Source organism: Hydra vulgaris, chromosome 08 (assembly GCF_038396675.1).
Source record: "Hydra vulgaris chromosome 08, alternate assembly HydraT2T_AEP".
NCBI lineage: Eukaryota > Metazoa > Cnidaria > Hydrozoa > Anthoathecata > Hydridae > Hydra > Hydra vulgaris.
This window is the reverse complement of record NC_088927.1, coordinates 19,529,734-19,551,571: the sequence shown is the minus strand read 5'-3', so window position 1 is coordinate 19,551,571 and position 21,838 is coordinate 19,529,734. Positions and strand designations below refer to the sequence as shown.

General features: G+C 27.9%; 1 protein-coding gene across 3 annotated transcripts in view; it reads left to right on the top strand.

The window, feature by feature from the left end:
* The window catches only part of LOC136083670 (TNF receptor-associated factor 3-like), a 114,062-nt gene that overhangs the window by 49,574 nt on the left and 42,650 nt on the right, over nucleotides 1–21,838 (top strand). For all 3 annotated transcript variants that reach the window (XM_065803226.1, XM_065803228.1, XM_065803227.1), the window contains exons 5-6: nucleotides 14,712–14,786; nucleotides 14,993–15,070. In XM_065803226.1, the coding sequence (XP_065659298.1) occupies nucleotides 14,712–14,786; nucleotides 14,993–15,070 (153 nt within the window). The remainder of the gene's footprint in view (nucleotides 1–14,711; nucleotides 14,787–14,992; nucleotides 15,071–21,838) is intronic.

Below are 21,838 nucleotides of genomic sequence, written 5' to 3'. Positions count from 1 at the left end.
CAAGTAGAGTATTTTTAAATCAAATGGAAACAAAGATTAATAATTTTTTGGGGGGTAGTAATATATGCAGACTAAACAAAATAAAAACGCAACAAAAAATAAAATACGGCGGCGCAGGCTTAAGTAACCTAACGAACAAACTTAAAGCTATCCTATTGCAATGGATAAGCAAAATTCACAATGAAAATACTGAAAGATGCAATGATATATATATTAAATTCGCATAGAAACGCTAACCAAAACCTCCACATTTTTAAAACTAATCCTACACAGATTAAACAACTTTCACAATTTTATGCTCAGCTATTAGCCAATTGGCATAGTCTAAAAGAAAAATATAACATGTAAAATATAATGGAAATCGAAGAAATTTTAAATGAACCCCTTTTTTATAATAAAATGATCAAAAATTTACCCAAAAGTTTTTTAATTCCAGAGAGAGTTCATATAAATAACGATATAGTCATTGTAGCTGATATTGCTAAAACATTTCAACCAGGATTTTTAAATTATAAAAGCATAAATGTGAGTGAAAACGATTTAGAAAAGATTATTAAAGCCTTACCGAGAGAATGGAAACAAAAAATTTTAAAACAAGGTTAAAAATATGATCATAAAAAAGCCCCTCTATATTTAGCCAAAAGAAAATCAAAATACGAATGGAAAAGTTGAACAGTTCTAACTTTATATAAATTATTAAACAAACCAATTAATAAAATTGAATATAAATATAATAATTGGCAGACTTTATTTAAAAGTATGGAAAATATAAACGAAAGATTGGAAATCTTTTTTTCTTGATCTTTCTAAAAGAAGTAAAAAAATAAAATAAATAATAAAAACAAAAAAAAGCGAACGAAATCCGATATAAAATTGCACACTTTATATTGCCCACAAATGAAAAGATGTTTGATATAAAAGTTAGAAAAAATCAATTATGTGCGCAATGCAAAACAAAAGTTAAAAGTACTGCTCACATGATGTATGAATGTGAGAAAGTGCAAGCTTAAATTTTTTATGTTTTAGATATTTTAGACCAGCTTTACCCTATGGAATACCCTCATAATAACAATTTTAAATTATTTTATTTGGTTACGGAAAAAGAGCAATACAGAGAGCATTTGGCAGTATTTTATTAGAAAAATTAGTAGTAGAAATTTATTATAATAGAATGAAAAGTTACTATGAAAATAAAATTTTTACGAAAAGGTATCTTTTAAAAAAGTTTAATGTTAAAATTGAAAACTTATTAAAAAATGAGTTACAAATAATAAATCAACAAAATAAACAAGAAAAACGCAAGCAAGAAATAAGAAATATTTTTTGTAATGAAAAATTAAACTTAGTTGCAGATAATACTTTTGAATTTTTGAAAAGTTCCTTTTATTTCAACTTCTTTGTTTTTATATTCTTTGTTTTTATATTCTTGTTTTTATATTCTCAACACTTTGTTTTTATATTCTTGCCTTGTATTAATATACTTGGATATTTAAAGTAGAACATTTTTAAAACGAAATTAATAATAATATAATGATTTTTAATGTAGAACACTTTTAAAACGAAAATAATTGTTGAACAAAATTTTTAAAAACACTTGAAAATCAAAAATAACTTTTAAAATATTTCAAACGAGATTTAGTTTTAATAGAAAAAGCACGCGACTAATCTGTTTTGTCAGTTTCATTTTTTGCTTTGAAAAAAGTTTTTATTTTTTACGTGTTTTTATGTTTAATTTTTTTGGTGATTTCTTGTATAGGGGTTAATATGACATCTTTGTAACGGGGGTAATTTATTTTTTACGGATTATTTGTAAATTTTTTTAACGAGGGTCAATATGGCAAATAGCCGGATGACCAAATAAATTACAATACAAAAAAAAAAAACTAAATCTCGAATTTAATGCGTCACAAATTTAGTTTATTTTACGTTACCTTACGTCTATCTTTTTACTTGTTAGAGTGTAACCGATTAAGATGTAACGTTACGTTAAAAAAATCCATTTATGTCAAGTAGTTTAGTTACGTCTCGAATCTTTATTTGGTAACGTTACGTTACGTCTTATTTGGTTACACTTTATAAAGTTAAAAAAAAAAGCAATTGAGACGTAACGTTGCGAATTGAGATTTTTTTTTTTTCGTGACAAAGTAACCAATTGTGACGAAGCTATTTTACAATAAAAATAAAAGATGATATTTAGCAATACGGCAATATAAAACAAATATTTACTGCATTATCAAGTTTATTTACTTAATATTTAAATAAAAGTTAGAGAATGTAACCTTGTTACCAATTGTAACCGATTAAGACGTAACGTAACTTTAAAATGTTAAAGGGGAGATATTTGTAATAACGTGATTTACAAATTTTACACCAATAATTTGATGATCATGATGTAATATTATCCCATAAGATGATCATTGCATAAGAATGAAGCAATCATTTAATCGAAGCACCCATTCTGCAGCATATTGATCACAAAAAGTTAATTTTCTTATAAGCAAAATGGCAGTATCTAATATTCCAGTTGCTTTTGCAACATAATGGGTACAATCAAAAGTTAAAAAATGAAATTTTTCTAAATAACAACATTCTACTTCACCAGATTCAGCTAATAAACTTTTAAATGTAAATTTTTGAGAGTTTGAAACTTGAGATGATTGCCAATCAATCCATTTCACTAAATTCCTCAAAAATAAAAGTTTTATATTACCCAAAACAGATGCATTTCCAATACAAATATTGTTGTTGTATTTTTGCTTACTGTTACTTATTATCCACCATATATTTATCAAATTTAGAAAGCATGAGGAATCAGTCCTATCTGGACAAAAAAAAACTTTTAGCAGCTGCTGAAATTATGGGAACAAAGATTGCAAGAGCAAGTACTTTGTTTATTATCTCCAGGATGAAATAATTTATAAGATAACATGAGACCATTTTTTAAATTTGACTGAAGTAATTGGTCTTTATCATATATATTACGAAGTAACTTCTATAATATTTCACAAGGATGTACATCAATAACATCATGAAACTGATCAAAATGAAAAGCAGAGAATATAAAACATTTAGAATTTAGTAAATTGTTTTATATGTATTTGAGAATAAGGACAATCATGAAGGTCATTACGTCTGGACTGATGTACATTTTTGAATAAAGGAATATCGTAAAAGATTTGATGAAAACTTTGACTGATCAACTGGTTTTTTGTATTTTATTTTATTGAGTTCAGATATTAAATTGTTTAACAAACTATTTTCTTTAACGTAACTTCTTGTATAGGCTGGAAAATTCTCCAATACACATTTTTTTTTGCAATACACAGCCAATATTTTGAAACCGTAGAGGCAATAGAACATAAGATAAACTAGAGAACAATGAAACATACTTAAGTTCATCAACTACAATTGTTTCTGTAACTTCTAAAATACCAAAGTGTTGATTAATTTCTAACTTAAAAAATATCTGTTTGTCATTATATATTTTGAGCTGTTACTCTTAAAGGTTAAAGTTATTTAAATCATTTAAACAGTGAATTTCATTTTTTTTTTATAAATATACTGAATTCAGCCTGATTATTTTTGATAGATGACGGACAGACGGTGGCTATCTACGTTTCGATTTAGTTATAAATGATGATGGAGGTATTTTTTCAATTAAGGAATAAATAATTGGAACGAGATTTAAATCCCAAACTAATGTTGCTCTTTTGCCATTTTTTAAATGTTTTTCTTTAAAATGTTTAGCACAAATAGCTGAATTCTTACAGGGGGTTAACTTTCAATTGATAAATTTACACAACTTTCGATTGATAAATGCTTGTTCTCGTTTAATAAAGTCCGAAAGTTACCCTTTTTTTTTTCGCTCCGAGAAGCAAGATATCCGACCGTGTAAATATAGTTGACCATGGGCCTGAATATATATATATATATATATATATATATATATATATATATATATATATATATATATATATATATATATATATAAATATTAGTAGAAAATCACTTAATTAAATTTTTTTTCCATTTGACACTGTGTTTCATCAACAAAGATTCATCAGAAATGATGAATCTTTGTTGATGAAACACAGTGTCAAATGGAAAAAAAATTTAGTTAAGTGATTTTCTACTAATATATAATTGCTCTGTTCTTTTAAGAACATTGAGCACTCTATTGTGTAGAATACTCTTTAAAGTTGTTTAAATATATATATATATATATATATATATATATATATATATATATATATATATATATATATATATATATATATATATATATATAAATTAGTAAAAACACTTATTTAATTTTTAGTTGCCTTCAACAGCGTGTTTCTCCATCAGTAGGTTCATCTAGATTCCTTTGCTTCCTGATGAACCTACTGATGGAGAAACACGCTGTTGAAGACAACTAAAAATTACATAAGAGTTTTTAATAATTTATCATTGCTCTGTTCTTTAAGAATATTGAGCACTCTATTTGTAGAATACATTAACATAATTTTTATATATATATATAAATATATATATATAAATATATATATATATATATATATATATATATATATATATATATATATATATATATATATATATATATACATATATATATATATATGTGTATATATACAGGCCCGTAGGAACAAAAATTATATTGGGGGCGCAATGCTGGATTAAGGGGCTTTGAAATAGTTTTACGAACCTTTTTTTTTAGCCATTTTTTCAGTCAATTTTTATCAAAATTATTATTTGAAAAATTATTGTTGACTCTCTGGTTGCTACGGGCCTGATATACAAGGGTTGAAATAAGTGTCAGACATTGGAGTTCCTCTAATTGTTTTTGAGACCTATTTGAGGGGGGCAACCAACCATTGTTCATTTTTACTGAAAAAGCGAATATTGATTTGTTGCTCTCTTCTATCAAGTCTCAAAAATGGTCCAAAGGGTAACAATGTTCAACACCCTTTTTGACCCCTTTATATATATACATATATATATATATATCCACATATATATATATATACATATATATATATATATATATATATATATATATATATATATATATATATATATATATATATATATATATATATATATATACATATATATACATATATATATATATATATATATATATATATATATATATATATATATATATATAAATATATATATATATATATATATATATATATATATATATATATATATATATATATATATATATATATATATATATATATATATATATATATATATGTATATATTTATATATAGTACCAAACATGATATAGATATATAAATTATAAATATATATATTATATATATATATATATATATATATATATATATATATATATATATATATATATATATATATATATATATATATATATATATATATATATATATATATGTAATATATAATATAAAACTCTATAAAGTACTCTAAATAAAACATATCATACTCTATATAAAAATTTATAAAACTCTATAAAATCATTTGTTATATATATATATATATATATTTATATATATATATATATATATATATATAACAAATGATTTAATAGAGTTTTAATTAAACAAACAACAAGAATTAGATTTCATTTAATGTACGACAGAACATTTTTTTTATAACAAGTCAGCAGTAAAACGATAGGATCAAAATCTGTATAAATCAGGGGCAGATACAGCATTTCATGGCCGTTGAGATAACCTCCAGACACGGAGCAAACTCCAAATATTTATATGTTTATACTTATGTCAAATAAAGATGCTTTGCAAAAAATTGCTCCTTAGTTTAACTTGTATCATTGAAGTGAGAGAAAGAGTGTGGCCATTCGGTTCAATATAAGATTTAGAGAAAAGGTATTTTGCATTTGTTAAGTTTATAATATAAGCAATTAATTTCAACTAAATAAACCTATTAAATTTTTGAATTTCAGTAAAAGCTCTCTTTTACTGAAAAAGAAGACTGGTGAAACTGGCCTAAATAAAATCTAAATCATAACAATAGACAACATTTTCCAAATATTGCCACAAAATCATTTACTTCTATTTTAAAATTTTATGGGATAATGTAGTTTTAAAATTTAAACTATTAAAGTTTCAAAAAACTTAAAGGTTTTAATTACACTTTTAGGATAGAACTATTGATACAAACAAATTTAACTTTCTTTGCTCTTTACATATAGCTTTAACAATATCAATATTATTTTTTACCAAATGACCAAATGAGTAACTAAAGTTTATATTTGAAACAAGGTCTTCTGATATTATCAAAAACTTGATGTACCAGAAAAGCCAAAAAAATAACAAAATTATTATGACATTTAAATAAAAATTTTCGAAAAATATTGACAATGTTACATTTTAATACACCGATTATAATAAACATTATTTTATGAATTATTTTATTAGAGCATTTTTATGTTTTTAAATGTTATTTTTATTTCACAAGATATTACTTGTTTTTTCAGATTGATTTCTACATTTACTTTATCAATAAAAAGACCTTCTTTGTTGATAATTTTTAATTATCTATGTTTTTATTCTTTAATAAGATAAATATTTATAAAAAGAATCGAGTCATTATTTTAATTTTTCCTACAAAACCTCTCGTAGACGCTTAAGAACCATTTTCCTCATTATAATTTTATACTTCATCATTTACACAAAGATCATTTTGTTGAAAAACAATGTTGTAAAGCAAAGCAAGATACAATAATCACTAAAAATATTTTTTGATTTATTTGATAAGGGATATTGCAAACAAATTCCAAAACAACATTCCACTGTCACACCTGTACTGATAGTATGGGGCGTTGTCCCCTAAAAAATGGATATGCTGATGAGCTTCTAAAACCTGTTTAATAGCAGAAATATTAAAAACTTGTGATCCTTGAACACATGTAGTCCATTGAATACCTGCAAACAAAATTTCTTTTGAAGGACCTTTAATTTAATGACAGTTCAAAGAAAAATATCCTTTTCTGTTTTGATACAACTCTGCATCCTCTCCCTCAGAACTTTTTATAGGATATGCTTTACCTATATTTCCATATATTTTGGAAATCGTCAAAGTTTGTAAAATCTAAAAAAGTAAAAATACTGTTTATATACAAATAAAACTTCAATTTCATAAAAACAAGCAATAGCTGTTTTACAATTTGTTATTAATAAAATTGAAAGTATATGTGTATGTATATGCTTAAGTAAATACACGCACATATACCTCATAATTTTATTAATAACATCTTGAATATCAGCTAATGCTTCTTTTTATGAAATTAAAGTATGACGATACGATAGTATCAATTTTCAAGTGAGGTTTTACTAAAGCTATGCACGATGATCTGAGCATAATTGAATTTATATAGCCAAATGCATGCTAAATGAATATCAACATCGCACTAAAAAATGCATGCGAAAAGCATAAAAATCTTAAGAATTAAAAATAAAGCGTTATGTATCAAAAAATAATAATAATATTAAAGTGTTCAGGCATTATAGATTTTAGGAGTCGGTTAATATGCTTAAAAAACGTCAGAAAGTACTAGTAGGAAAAAAGTTTTTTTTTGAATAATAAATAAAAATAGTAAATGGTAAAATAATAAATGTTTCTAGTAGAGTATGTTTGAAATATTCTACTTTCTTTTAAAAATTCTGTTACAGAAAAGGGTAAATTTTTATTAAGAGTCAAAAACAAAAAGAAGATTAGTAAATTTTACAAGCGCTGGAAAGGTTGTAATTTTTAGTTTTTTGAAAGATTCTGATGTTTCTGACTTTGACTAAAAAGGTTGGAAATTTATGATTTTTATGGATTGACGTTGAGAGGACATCAACTTTTTGATGTGAAAGTTGCCATTTTGACCCCAAATTTGACAACAGTAACTAAAATGCGATAAAAAAAAATGCACTGTAAATATTCTTTAGTGTGAATTTATTGACACAACGACGAATTTTTGAAAGTAAGCCATTAGCTTGAGTTAGTTTCTTGCGTAGCTCATCAATATGAAAACTCCACAAAAGGTTGCAGTCAATCAAAACACCGAGGTATTTGATAACTTTTGTTGGATGTAAGCGTTTATTATTAATTTTGATTTGAACTTCAGAAAATTTGTTTAGATTGTGTTTTTTTCTAGAAGATGAATAAAAGATTAGTTCAGTTTTTTTGGCGTTAAAACATATTAGGTTAGCATTTAATCAGTAAACAATTCTTTTAGATCTGAATTTATATTTTTACATAGAGAATTATACGATTTGTTGATATATAATAGGTTTGTGTCATCAGCAAATAGATGAATTGACGAGAAGCGAATAGAGTTGTTTATTTCAATAATATAAATTAAGAACAAAAGAGGACCAAGAACAGAACCTTGAGGAACACCGTACACAACAGATTTATTAGTAGAATTATAACCATTAATGCTTACAAATTGTTTCCGATCTGTAAGATAAGATCAAAATTCAGTCACTTACAACACCACGAATACCATAGTGTTCTAATTTAGAAATCAAAATTTTACGATCAACGGTATCAAAAGCTTTTTATAAATATATAAAAATACCACAAAGGGCACTATACACTACTGTCGGAAAAATTGTGGACGCTACAAAAAATTATGTTTCTCATCACTTCGTGCCGAATAAAACTCAACCAAAACAATCGCGTTTACTTAACTGTATTATTACTGTGTTTTGTGTTTAATATTGTGTGCATTAATTAATGAATACTTTAGATCATTAACCATTTTTACAAAATTCAAGGGTGTCCATAATTTTTACGACAGTAGTGTATAAGTAATTATAAATATATTTAACAATAAAAAAACCACAACCAATATTAACAACAAATAATAATAATAAAAAGTATACAATAAACATGAATTCATTTTTTGCAACATTAAATCTAAAATCGAAATTAAATATAAATATCTTTTATATTTATTTAGTTTTCTCAAATATTTTGTTCTGAACACCCGTAATGAGGAAATATATGTTATTAATAATAAAACTTAAAGAATATGATGGTAATTAGGGCCCAGCTAGCACACATGCGTTGATAAAACATTAGAACAATGTTGAGCGTTGCGTTGGTCTAACATTGACCGCCAACGTTGTATTTCTATCACTTTGGTTACAAATGCAACGTTGCCAACAACCAAAAAATAACGTTGGTCCAACTTTGTATTTTAAGTCTGCATTATATAATAATTTACGTTGATTCAACATTGTATTTTACATTGGCACAACGTTGTATTTTACGTTGGCGAATCGCTGTATTTTAAGTTGATTCAACGTTATATTTTACGTTTACACGACCTTATATTAAACTTTTTTCAAACGCAAATTTATTTCGGAACTATTATACTTCGAGATATTATTATTATTTCGAAATAAAGTTTAGTTTTTTATATTTGGGTATATATATATACACATTCCAAATCATATATTTATGCCCATATGTCATTCTATATATATATATATATATATATATATATATATATATATATATATATATATATATATATATTACAAAATTATAAATATTTACAAATTTTATATACTATTTCTGCATAATAAATAAGCATATACTGTATACAATAAGTTTTAAATTTTTTTCTCTTTGTATATATATTTCCGTTTTTATATATTTTTATAACATGCGTTTATAATATTAAAAAAAGCTTTCACATAAATTTAACTTTGATTTATCCAAAAATATTTGACAATATGTATTTGCTTATATTTTCAAAATAATTTCTTGACTCTATATATATAATTTTTTTAGTTTTTTTTATTTTTAATTTTTTTTTTTTTTTTGTGTTTTTTGTTTTTGAGCCGTTATGCGGAAAGAAATCGAGAATATGGAAAAAGGTTTTAGAAGATTAATTAAATATTATTAGTTAAGATTTTATTAAGTAAAATAAAAAAAATACAGGACTATTACACATGCATCACATTACAAAAGGTACAGAAAACAGTCAAATAATAAAATAAATATCATAAAGTAAGGGCTGGTCTGATTGTCTAATCATAAATACACTGATTGTCTAATCATAAATAACAATATTTTTGTCTCAAAAAAGAATATATATAGGTATATATATATATATATATATATATATATATATATATATATATATATATATAATATATATATATATAATATATATATATATATATATATATTTATATATGCAGGGAACAGGATATATTGAATAAGTAAATATGCAGGGAACAGGATATATTGTTCAAGTAAATGTATAAGAAAGTATATGTATAAGTATATCTATGCTTTTACATAAGTATTTATAAGTATATATACTTATACATGTATTTCATTTTTTTTTTTTTCATTATAAAATAATAAATATTTACAATTTTTTAATAACATTAACTAAGGTTTTATGTTTTTACAATATATGGTTTTACAATTTTTCACAAATATATACATTTTCTGTTTTGTAAATTTTATTACATAATTTTTGTATTTTTAATTTTTAATTTTTTTGTGTTTTTTGATTATATGTTTTTTTGTGTTTTTTGGTTTTATAGATATATATATATATATTTTTTTGTTTTTTATTTTTTTGCCGTTGTGCGGAAAGAAATCGAGAGTTTAGATTAAGTTAAAAAAAGAAGAAATTTTAAAAAAGGTTAAGGAAAGGTTCATAAGGTAAAAAGAATGATTTATATGCAAAAAAATTAAAAAAGGAATTACAGGACTTTTAAATAAACATTACGTTACGCACACTATAGATAAAAAAAATTTTGTGTTAAAATAATATTTCATAAAATAAGGGCTAGCAGTGATTTGCTTATTTTATATAAAAATAAAATTGTTGTATAACATAAAAAAAATTGCAAGAGGGAAGGAAGTCTTTACTAAACATACAACGAGCCGTTGTTTTAATTTAGCTCATATGTTTAGTTTCAGACTTCCATTCTCTACTTGACAGAAAACATTTTTAATACAAAAATATTGACAGAAAATGTCCGTTGTATTTCTACGGACATGATAATTATATTTTAAGGTAATAATATTCCTGATGTTCCTGATTATTACCCTGATCACTGCCATTGGGTCAATTTTTTTGTTGCTGAACATATGGTGGCATCTACTGTTCCATATTGCACTCATGATGGTTTGAGTGAGTGTCAACAGCAGCTGCGAAGTGGGGTTTTTTACCGATAAATTCGCTGTTTCAATCGAGAAAATCGAATTTATCGGAGAAAAATTGTTTCGGGATGTGAAGGAGTTATATACATTATTAAAATACTCCCAAATTTCAACAGAAGGAGGACAGTAGGCAAAGATATGCATGTTGTCCTCGATTTTACTACAAGTTTTGCATTTGTTATTTTTGACGATCTGTTGCCTTGTGCTTTTATCTAGCAAGGTCGCAGAAAGTAAACTGTTGTGTAAAAAAAGAACGAGGATGTTTTGAGTCGGTCCGCATGCGTGGGAGGTGAAGTTTTTTTTTCCAAATTTGTGTCCACGGCATCGTTGTTTTCGTTGAACCGTTCCAAAAAAGTTCTGCTATCACAACTGTCTTTTTGTTTTTTGCCACTTCTAAGTAAAAGTTTTTTGTTGTTTTTAGGGGGATGTCAAAAAGGGACCCTAATATTTCGATTGTTGTTTTGTAGTACGGAGACGTTTTGTTGTCCCAATGTTTTCGAAAATTGTTCTGCTTTTAAAAGTTCCAGCTTTGGTTGTGGTTCGTAAATATTATAATTGAACTCGCCAACCAATACTTTGAGATGTAGTAATAATTGTGAGGTTTTTCCTCTTCGCATTCTTTCAGTTAAAAGAGTGTTTTGAGGTGAAGTGCAAGACTTTGCTCCTTCGGTGATAAAATTCCGAGACCCCCGCTTTTGACGGGTAAAAAAAGTGTCTCTCTCTTGACCGGATTGTAATTGGTCTTTTGCCACAGATTTTAGAAAATGGCTATGTGCAGACGTTCTATTACCCATTCGGGAACGGGCAGCACGTTTGCCAGAAACCACACTTTTGACATTGCTAACGTATTTATCAACATAGCCTTTCCCCTAAGTGACAAAGTACGTAGTCCCAGAAACTTGAGTTTTTTCTCTATTTTGTTTAGAGTTACTAACCAGTTGAAATTGGTAGTATCGCTCAGTCTGGTGTAAAAAGTAACAACTAAAATTTTGAGACCGGTGTAGTTGTTCCACTCTATGCCGTCCAATTCGGGGTACATTTTGGGATCAAAACCCCCAAGAGCGAGACCCTTGGTTTTTGAGGCATTGATCACTGAACCACTTGCTTTTTCAAACAGTTTTACTTTTTCGAAGAAACGACGGACTGATTTTACGTCCCTGGCAAAAAAGTTCGAATCGTCTGCGTACTGCTGTATTTTAAGGGGTTTAGGTGTACCTGGTAGCGGGAAACCCTCTATTCTGCTATCTGCTCTGACCACCAAAGCGAGAGCTTCGGCGACAAAAACATACAGCAAGAGAGAGAGGGGATCGCCCTGTCTAACTCCTCTTTCCGTAGGAAAAGAGGCTGACAGGAAACCGCAATTCAGAACAGATGCCGAAACTTCTGAATATAAGGTGTTAACAAAAGATACAAAATTTTCTCCAAGATTGAATTTTTGGAGAATCTGAAGCAGAAACGCACGATCGACTTTATCAAACGCCTTTTCTTGATCTATTGACAAAATGAAACTCGGTAGATTTTTAAATTGCGCGTAATCTATAAGATCACGGACTAAATGTAAATTTGAGAATATTGTTCTATCTGGGATTCCGCAAGTTTGAGTTGGTTCTATAATTTTCCCCATTACTTTTGCAAGTCTTAGGGCCAGCGCTTTCGTGATTATTTTGTAATCAGCGCCGATTAGGGAAATGGGCCTCCAGTTATTGCATTCGGTATGATCTCCTTGTTTGGGGATCAGTGAAATAATAGATTTTTTCATAGAGTGGCTGGTATTTTTTTCTACGAAAAGTATTTCGTAGGCAAGTTCTTTAAAATTTTTTTCTAAATTGTGCCAAAAGGTTTGATAAAATTCAGCTGGAAGTCCGTCATAGCCCGGAGATTTTCCGTTTTCAAATTTAAAAACGGATTCTTTTAGTTCGGCGACGGTTAGGCGGGTGTTTAAAAATTGATTTTCATCATCACTTAAACGTTTAGCGATGTGTGACAAGACATAATTTTGGCTGTCTTTGCATAAACTAGTTTTGGTGTAAATGTTTTTGTAATATGAAACTAGGGAGTTTAGTATTTCACCAGGTTCACACGTCAATGTGCCGTCATTCTTGCGAATTTCGGTAATTGACTTGTTCCGCTATTGAACTTTTTCCTAATTATACAAAAATTTTGAAGGTTTTTCTCCTTCTTCGATTAGTTTTTGTTTCGTGCGAATAAACGCCCCGGGAAACTGGAGCAAGAAAAGAGCATTGCGTTTTTCTTTGATGCTATCTAAACTCGGGTTAGCGTTTTGTTGCTTCCGTTGGATTTCGTTTTCAATCCTTTTGATATTTTTTTGCCTATGTACCCCTATTTCCAAAAGGGAGCAGTTTAATTTCCAGTATCCTGGTTCTGTCCTGGTTTTACTAAAATTGACAGTTGTTGACACGAACTCGTGGTCGGAAAAAGGGTTGGTGAGAATTTTGTTGTATTATTATTGTATTGTTTATATTATAGTATTATAGTATTATATTGTTGTATTTCATCCGTTTAGATGAGTCAACTATTGCACAAAATAATATAACGATATAGATCTTTAATTATCGCATTTGTATTAACACAAATTCATGTCTGTTTTGATTGTGGCTAGATAATTTTTTATATTAGAAAAGGAAAAATATAATAGCAAATTATATTTCTATAATTAACTGAAATATTTAGATGAAAAATAACTCTTATAAATTATACAAATATATGTTTGTATATCTGCTTTTTCTCGATGAAAACACAACGTCGATCCACTGTATATAACCCAACGTTGATCCAATGCATATAATCCAACGTTAATCCATACACATTGGATAAACGTTGAGTTATAGACATTGGATCAATGTTAATCTATATATATTGGGTCAATATGGGTTTATACACATTTGATCAACCTTGATCCCTATAGATTGGATCAACGTTGGGTTTAGATCGGAAAAACAACCAACTTTTCCGATATTTTTACAAACGTTGGACCAATGTAATTTTCCTAACTATTTTTAATCGTTGTCGTTACTAAGGTTTTCATTAATATAAATATAATAAAACTAACATTGGATCAACGTTGTACTTTCATCGGAGAAAACAGTCAACATTCGCAATGTGTTTTCATATGTTGGCCAATCGCAAGTGTGCTAGCTGGGTTCCAAAAGAGTTCTTGATAAAGTGTAAGGTGAGGGGGGGGGGGGATGGTTGACAGGTCTGTTTTTTGCCATTTAAGGCCTAGAAAAAACATTTTGCTAACCAAGATGTTAACATAAAAAAAAGGTTCTCGTTGGCTATTATTTGCCGACTCCAGTGTCCAAATTTACCTACTTATTTTTGAATGTAATTTTTGTTGGGGGGTTAGACACCCACCGACGCGTCTCCTCGGGTAGGCCCTTAAGATTATGATAATGGTAATGATGATGATAATGTTTATTGATGAATGTGCTGAAAGAAATGTTAAATTTAATAAAACTAAAGTAAAAATTAAATTTTCTTGTAAATTTACATTTAGATTCATGAAGAAAAATGCGAATATTTACCTCTTTGTTGTGTAAATCAATGTGGTATGAAAATTTTGCGTAAAGAGGTTTGATTTAAAATCTAAATAGCTGTTTAATATTAAAAGTATTCTTTTTTACCCAAGTAAACATTTGAAACGTTAAAAACGCCAAAACAACGTCTACTTTACGCTAGACATCTTTAACACGTCTTTAATATGTCTTTTAAACGTCGTGTGTTTACTGAAACATTAAACTCACTCGGGTAAAACTTTATCTTTGAAACTTTTCATAGATGTCTTCCCATATTACTGATAGTTGCGATAATACAATTATTCCGTGTCAATATTTGAATATTGGATGCAAATTTAAGGTAAGAAAATAAGTTTAGAAAAATTAAAAGTTTTTACTCTTTAAAATTTAAAATTGTATAAAATTTTTAAAATATAATAAGCGAGAAATCAGGTACACATCATGCTATATATCATCAGTATATTAATCAGTTATATATCATTTATATATATATTTATATCCCTATCCACAACATTTCTTAATTTTGTTGTTCAAAAACTATTTATATTTCCAGTGATTAAAGTTTTCAGAATGTTTTCAGAATGTTTTCAGAATGTGTCAACAAGCTTTATATATACCTTGATAAAAGGCTTTAGTTATACACTGATAAAATTTCTGGGAAGGCAGTGTTTTTTTTTTTAGATTTTTTAGCTAATGCAAGTTTCGAAAATTTTACACCTACTTAACTAGTAGATAATTTGTTTTTACTCACTATTTTAACTTTAAATTAAAAAAGTCAAAAACTTCACTTATTCTTAAGGATTAGCAGTTCAAAGACAAAGTGATCACAAACAGCGCTTCCTTGCATAAAAAAAGTTATCAGTAAATCAGTAACCACCATTTATAACTTTCATTTTGATTTAGTAAGTTTTAATAAGATTCCATAACTAGAGACATTAAAATAAGTGGAAATCATTATACTATTTTGTTACGCTTACTATTTAGAAATTTTTTTTAAAACAGTTTTCTTTAATATCATTTTCTCATTAATACAATAAAAACACATTGAAAAATTTCAGACTTTTTTTTATTGCTTAATATCTTTTCTGGTGTTAATAGATTTTGCATTTTAGGACTAAAAATTTCTGTCAAGTTTTTTGATTAGTGATTTTCAATTTTGACAACTAACAACCTTAATCACAGGTAAAAATTTTAGTGGAAGGTTAGTTTTAATTCACAAACAAAAAAAAGTCTTAGTAACAAAGCGTTTTTTATTAATTTTGGCAGAAACAATATTTCATCGGCAATTACTTATACAGCTCCCCACTATTTGTCACTGTTTGTTCTCCGTATACTAGCAATTATACTTTGTCTCAAAATATTTGTTTTGTGGTAAGACACATCATATTGTGTGGCCGTGGCGCAGTGGTTTGAGTTCTGGTTCAGAATCAGTGTAGAAAGTACTTTATGAAGTGAAACCATAGAAGGTCTCGAAACGGTAGTATAGATAAAAATCGTTGAAATGTAGTTGACATACTGCCCATTGTAATGCTTTTCGCTAATCTTCGGTTCGAGACAACTGTGAACTCCAGTATTTACAACTGTTTTATCACCGGGCAAGTACTTTAACCAAAGGCTACACTTTTTTCAGAAGCTGGTGGATCATAACTCCTCTATAAATGTTCTTTAATAGTATTTATTAACCTTCTTTTCTGTTAAAATTATTTTATCACGTTGGCCATTAAAGGAAAGACCTGTTAAATGATTATTATTAATTTTTGAACTCTCAACTTTAAGCTCTTTCATGGTTCGATACCTCTCCCTTGCAAATTTGTTATTATCAATCGTTAAAGATGTTTTTAATTCAGTGAATTAGCTTACGTTAAGCATAACCGTGGCTTGAAGCGATACTCCAAATCTTTGGGTTATTGAGGTCTTTGTAAGTTTTTTTCGCATTTGCAAATGAATGAAGTCAACTATCAGTGATTATATTTGTAGTTACCAGGTTTAATTTTCTCATCCTCAATAATTGTCTCATGATATTTTAAAAACCTTGATGTTGATGAAGACACCATTAGGCTGCAATGAGCTAAACGCAATAGGTTTAGAACTAATAAAGGCATTATTTTGTATTTTTTCAGCACGTACTTAGAGACTTTTTTGGATCTCTCAATTTTTTGCAAATCGAGAGATCCAATGCACGTTAGGTGATTGTTTTCTAATCAAAGAAATATATGTTTCTTAATAGGAACTTTTGTTTTCTTTGCGCAATTACTGTCTGTAAAAATAGAGCACTTTCAAGCTGTAATCTATAAAAAAGCGTAATTCTTTAAACTTCTCTAAACATGCTTTAGTTGCCATGTTTTTTTAACTATAACAATTAGAAGAGTTTATTTTCAAAACACGGTATGGAAATTTTAATTTATTTTCAATGTGCAGTATTTAATTGTGATCAATCCATGGCATATGTATATTACTTCTGCGCAATTGCAAACTCGCGTTAATGAAATGGCGGATTGCGATGGACAAGATTAATGCGTTACCTAATTTCCTATTTTACATTGAAAAAAAGATACAATGCTTCAAACGAGAAAAAAAAAAAGTACTTCTTCATTTCTAGCGTTTGTTCATACTTTCATACTTTTTTGTTCAGCTGAACTGATTATGGAATGGTGATATAAAATATATTAAAAAGACATCTTATATTAATGAGTTTAAATATATTTATTGTCTGTTTCTTTTTATGGAAATTATTCAATAATAATACTTTTTATTTGTTTGTTTGCAGTATTTTATTTTTAAAACTTAATTTCATTTAAAAGTTTAACGATAAAATTTATTTTATATTAATTGCCCGTTATTCCCGAACTGGCTTGAAAATTAGGGCGGAAACAAAAAATTGTTGGCCTATGAAGATAAGAGAGAGATATGATGTAAAAAGTTTGATGCATTTTCCAATGCATCAATTCTTTGTCTATTTTCAGATGCCTTCTATTGATAAAGCAAGAAATACACATAAAGTTGATTCTTCTTTCCTTGAAAAAGGAATGATTTAAAAATATGCTCACCACCATTACTTTCTCCAAATGAGAGCATTTCTACCTTTCATCAGATAGATTTTTTGATAGGGTTTAGCAGGATATTAAAAAACGTGAGCAGAATTTACAACCTACTATTTACGGAGCAGTGGCGTTACTGTGGTTGATGTAACCCAGTACGGTAAATTTTTGGTGTCATTCCTCAAGACTTTCACTAGCAGGACCAACGACATGGAATAATCTTTTAATCATAAGGAAAGATTTTTTGTGAAATGAAGAAAGTAGTAAAAAATGAAGAAATAGCAGATTTGATATTAGAAAATATCTAAAATTCAAAACCTGAAATATATTGGTTAGGCCAAATGCAAAAATAAATTAACTCAAACATGAGCTGTTCTGTCATGATTATATTTCATTCATTCTGGTGCTACCCCTCTGTGTCAGGTTGTGTTGGTTTTACCCAGTGCGGCTTGCACCTTTGCACCCCTGTAGTGACACCACTGATAAGAGACTTTTTAAGACGACATGGGAATATTTTTGTTAATGGCCAGGATTGATCAGCTTTAGACTTTGAAGCAGAAAAAAATTTATGAAAACAATAAAAACGTTTGACAAAAGTTAGACTAAAAAAAAGATCAATTTCAACTATCAGGAATTATTACTATGTTACCATCACACTGAGTTAACCTTGCATTGCCTACTTAAGAAGGTGAAGAAATAGGATACTTTTAAACTAAGTCTCCTAGTGTTTAACTATGTAAGACGATTAAATTAAAATGTTAATTTTAAACTCTAAAATTGAATGCAAAATAAAAAAAATGTTATGGCTTGTTGTTTCATATTTAACTCTCCGAAATAAACTTAAATTCACTATTGTGAATTTTGAAACAGTAGTTTACATTGAAATAAAATATGCTTTTATTTCCAGATTATCCTTATAGTTCTTTTGATATAAAAGAATTTTGAAACAAATCAAGACCATAAGAAGTTGAAATAAAATCATCTGAATACATCACGCGCTGCTTTACACAAATAAATGGTGATAGTGACACAAACAAAATGTGAAAAAATGTCCTTACTACTTACAGCGTTTAATAATATTTATTTCGTTGGAAGCATTTTAGCCAAATGTATTGGTGATTCAAAAATTAGGCTGTCTTATGTTATAATAATAAAGCAATCAAAAGTTATAGGGGAGAACAGGGTGAGATGGGACAAAAAAATTTGCTTGCCTGCTGCGCTTTAAATTTTCCACAAAAACCATACAAATCGGTTTAAAACTATAGTCCAATGAATTGTCATGTTAAATTATTGCAAAACCCATTATTTAACCATCAAATTAAGTTCAAGGGCTTGGTTTTTTAAGTGACACTGTTTGTCTTATGTCACCCTATCTTGGGGTGTAATGGTGAAATGAGACAAAAATAGAAACAAATAATTTTAAACATTATTTTATTGTTTATTCTACTCCTTATAAAACATAACAATATACAAAATTTATTTATGTTTAAAAAAATTAAAATACCATTTTAAATGCATTTGTAACTTTGTTTAACAGGTTGCTTGATGTTTAAATTGAGTCAATATTACGTTGATGCCTGAGGGGGTAACTTTTTTTCTTTTTCTTATCTTTATCTTCTTTTTTTCTTTTACATTCTAATAAACTTTCAACTAGTTTATTTCTTGTTGGTGTGTCAGTCAATACAAGAGACCTAGAACACTTTCTTTTTGCACTTTTTCTCTCTGCCACCCTTTCACCCGCTTTTGGAAATGGCCTTATATCTTTTGCTGTCCAATGGTAGGCAGAAGGGCTGATTTGCTGTTTCTTTTCATTAATAACTTCAGATACAATACACAGTGATGTGGGGATTGTTTGTTTGTCGGAATTGTCATTTGCTGGAATTGGTCGATCAGATACATGAGAACATAAAAATTCGACATCACTGAAAACATATGGATCGTACAGGAAAATGCCAGCTGCTTTAAAACTATTTTGAATGTTTTGGGAAGTAAAGGCTCTCGTATAAGCTATTCCTAAATTTTCAGAAATGTCATATATTGTCATAGGAGTATTTGGATGTGTCTTTAACCATGAATCACATGCTGAATTGTAAAATTTCTTTAATGGCCCAAATACTGATCTGTCAAGTGGTTGGAGTTTATGGCTGCAATGGGGTGGCAATGTCAAGAGCACAACATTGCTTTCCTTAGCTTTATCCATCAGATCAATCGATATATGAGTTTTGTGGTTGTCCATTATTAAAAGTAATGGATAATCCTTGTTAGGATGTCCATACTCCACAAAATGATAAAACCATTTCAAAAAAATTTCTGTATTTATCTATCCACTAGGATTAGCATCACCTTTTGTACCTGTTGGTGCATCTTTGAGCATAGGGCTACGAAAGTGGACACAAGGAAATATCAAAAATTGTGGAATAAAATTTCCAAGGGCATTAATGCATCCCACCATTGTAACAAGGGTTCCCCTTTCAACAGAAGTTACCTGTCCTACTTGCTTTACTCCTTTACCAGCAATCGCTTTCACTGGCTTATGAACAGTTGTCAGACCTGTTTCATCAATATTGTAAATGCAATCAGCAGAAAAGTTATAGCGCTTCTGCACACTGTCAAGGTTTTTGAAGAAAATATCTACATTTGTGCAATTGAAACTAGTTGTTCAACTGAGGCTGGTAGCTCCTGGCGTACGAATAGATAATTTTGTACGATTAAGAATAAATAAAACCATTCAGTACTTGCTGTTTCACTCTTTTTCCAGTTTTATGGTATTTTAATGTCATTTTTAATTGCATATTGAAATGCAAGTTACTTTGTTTCTCTAACATCAAGCCCATAATGCATATTAGATGCTTGACGAAGATATATTGAAAGTTCATCTTATTGTGTCTTATTAAAAATATATTTATGTTGTTCATCAAAGTATAAGTTACTGTAAGAAGTTTCTTTATTAACCTTTATTTTCCGCTGTAAATTTGATTTTGAAATTGTATACTCTTGTGCAGCTACTCGTAGTGATAAACTGCCAGATTCGACACCCATCACAGCAGCTTTTATTGTATGAGCATCAGGCTTTAACCGACTTGTCGCTCGTTTGTACTTTCTTTCACTCCATTATTAAAAAAAGTTATGCTCTTTTTAATTGCATTAACCAAAACCCAGATTAGGCTATAAATTTTAGATTTATTTTAATGAAAAGAAAAAAAGTATCACAACCCTATAAAACTTATAATGTGATTAAATTTAATAAGGCTAATAGTGAAGAGCTTTATTTAAACTGAATTTAAAATACAAAAATGATTGGCATTAAAACAATACTTACAGTGAAAGATGTCAGGACAAAGTAACAAAGAAATCCAATATAATTATTATTATTTTGATAAAAACACTTTACTATAAAGTAAACATTGAAATCTTGTCATAAACATAAATATAATTTTATGTTCACTTGCTTTTTTACAAAAATATCGATTATAAAAGTTAAAGCACAGTAAATTAAAAAAGTGATAAAATTGAACAGTGTCCCATTTCACCCCAATTTTCCTGTCCCAAGTCACCCCATCACTAGTAGATGTGAGAAAAGCTTTATTTTATATAGTTCTCGTAGCCATATGCTAATCATATTTCTTCAGTAGTTAAATAAAACAATAGTGAATAATTAAAAACCATAAACGTAAAAATATATGCAAACAACACATAAATATTTAATATTAATGATGTCTTCAAAATCCAGGAAAATTGTTAGATTTTTACATATTCGCAAATAATCCGAAAAAAAATACTTCTGAAACTTAAAAAACACAATAATATGAAGAAGCTATTGCAAACTTATAACATATATAAAAAACTTTTGCTTTATTAAATTTCTCACTGAGATATTGCCAAGTCCCATCTCACCCCGTTTTCCTCTTCATTTTCTTGGTGTTTTTATTAGTGAAAATCTTAAAAGGAAAAATCGTACCAATACTTTATGCCACAAAGTTTTAAAAAATATTGAAGTATTGTATAAAGTAAGAAATTTCATAAATAGACATGCATTAATTCAACTTTTTTTACTCACTTATTCAATGCAA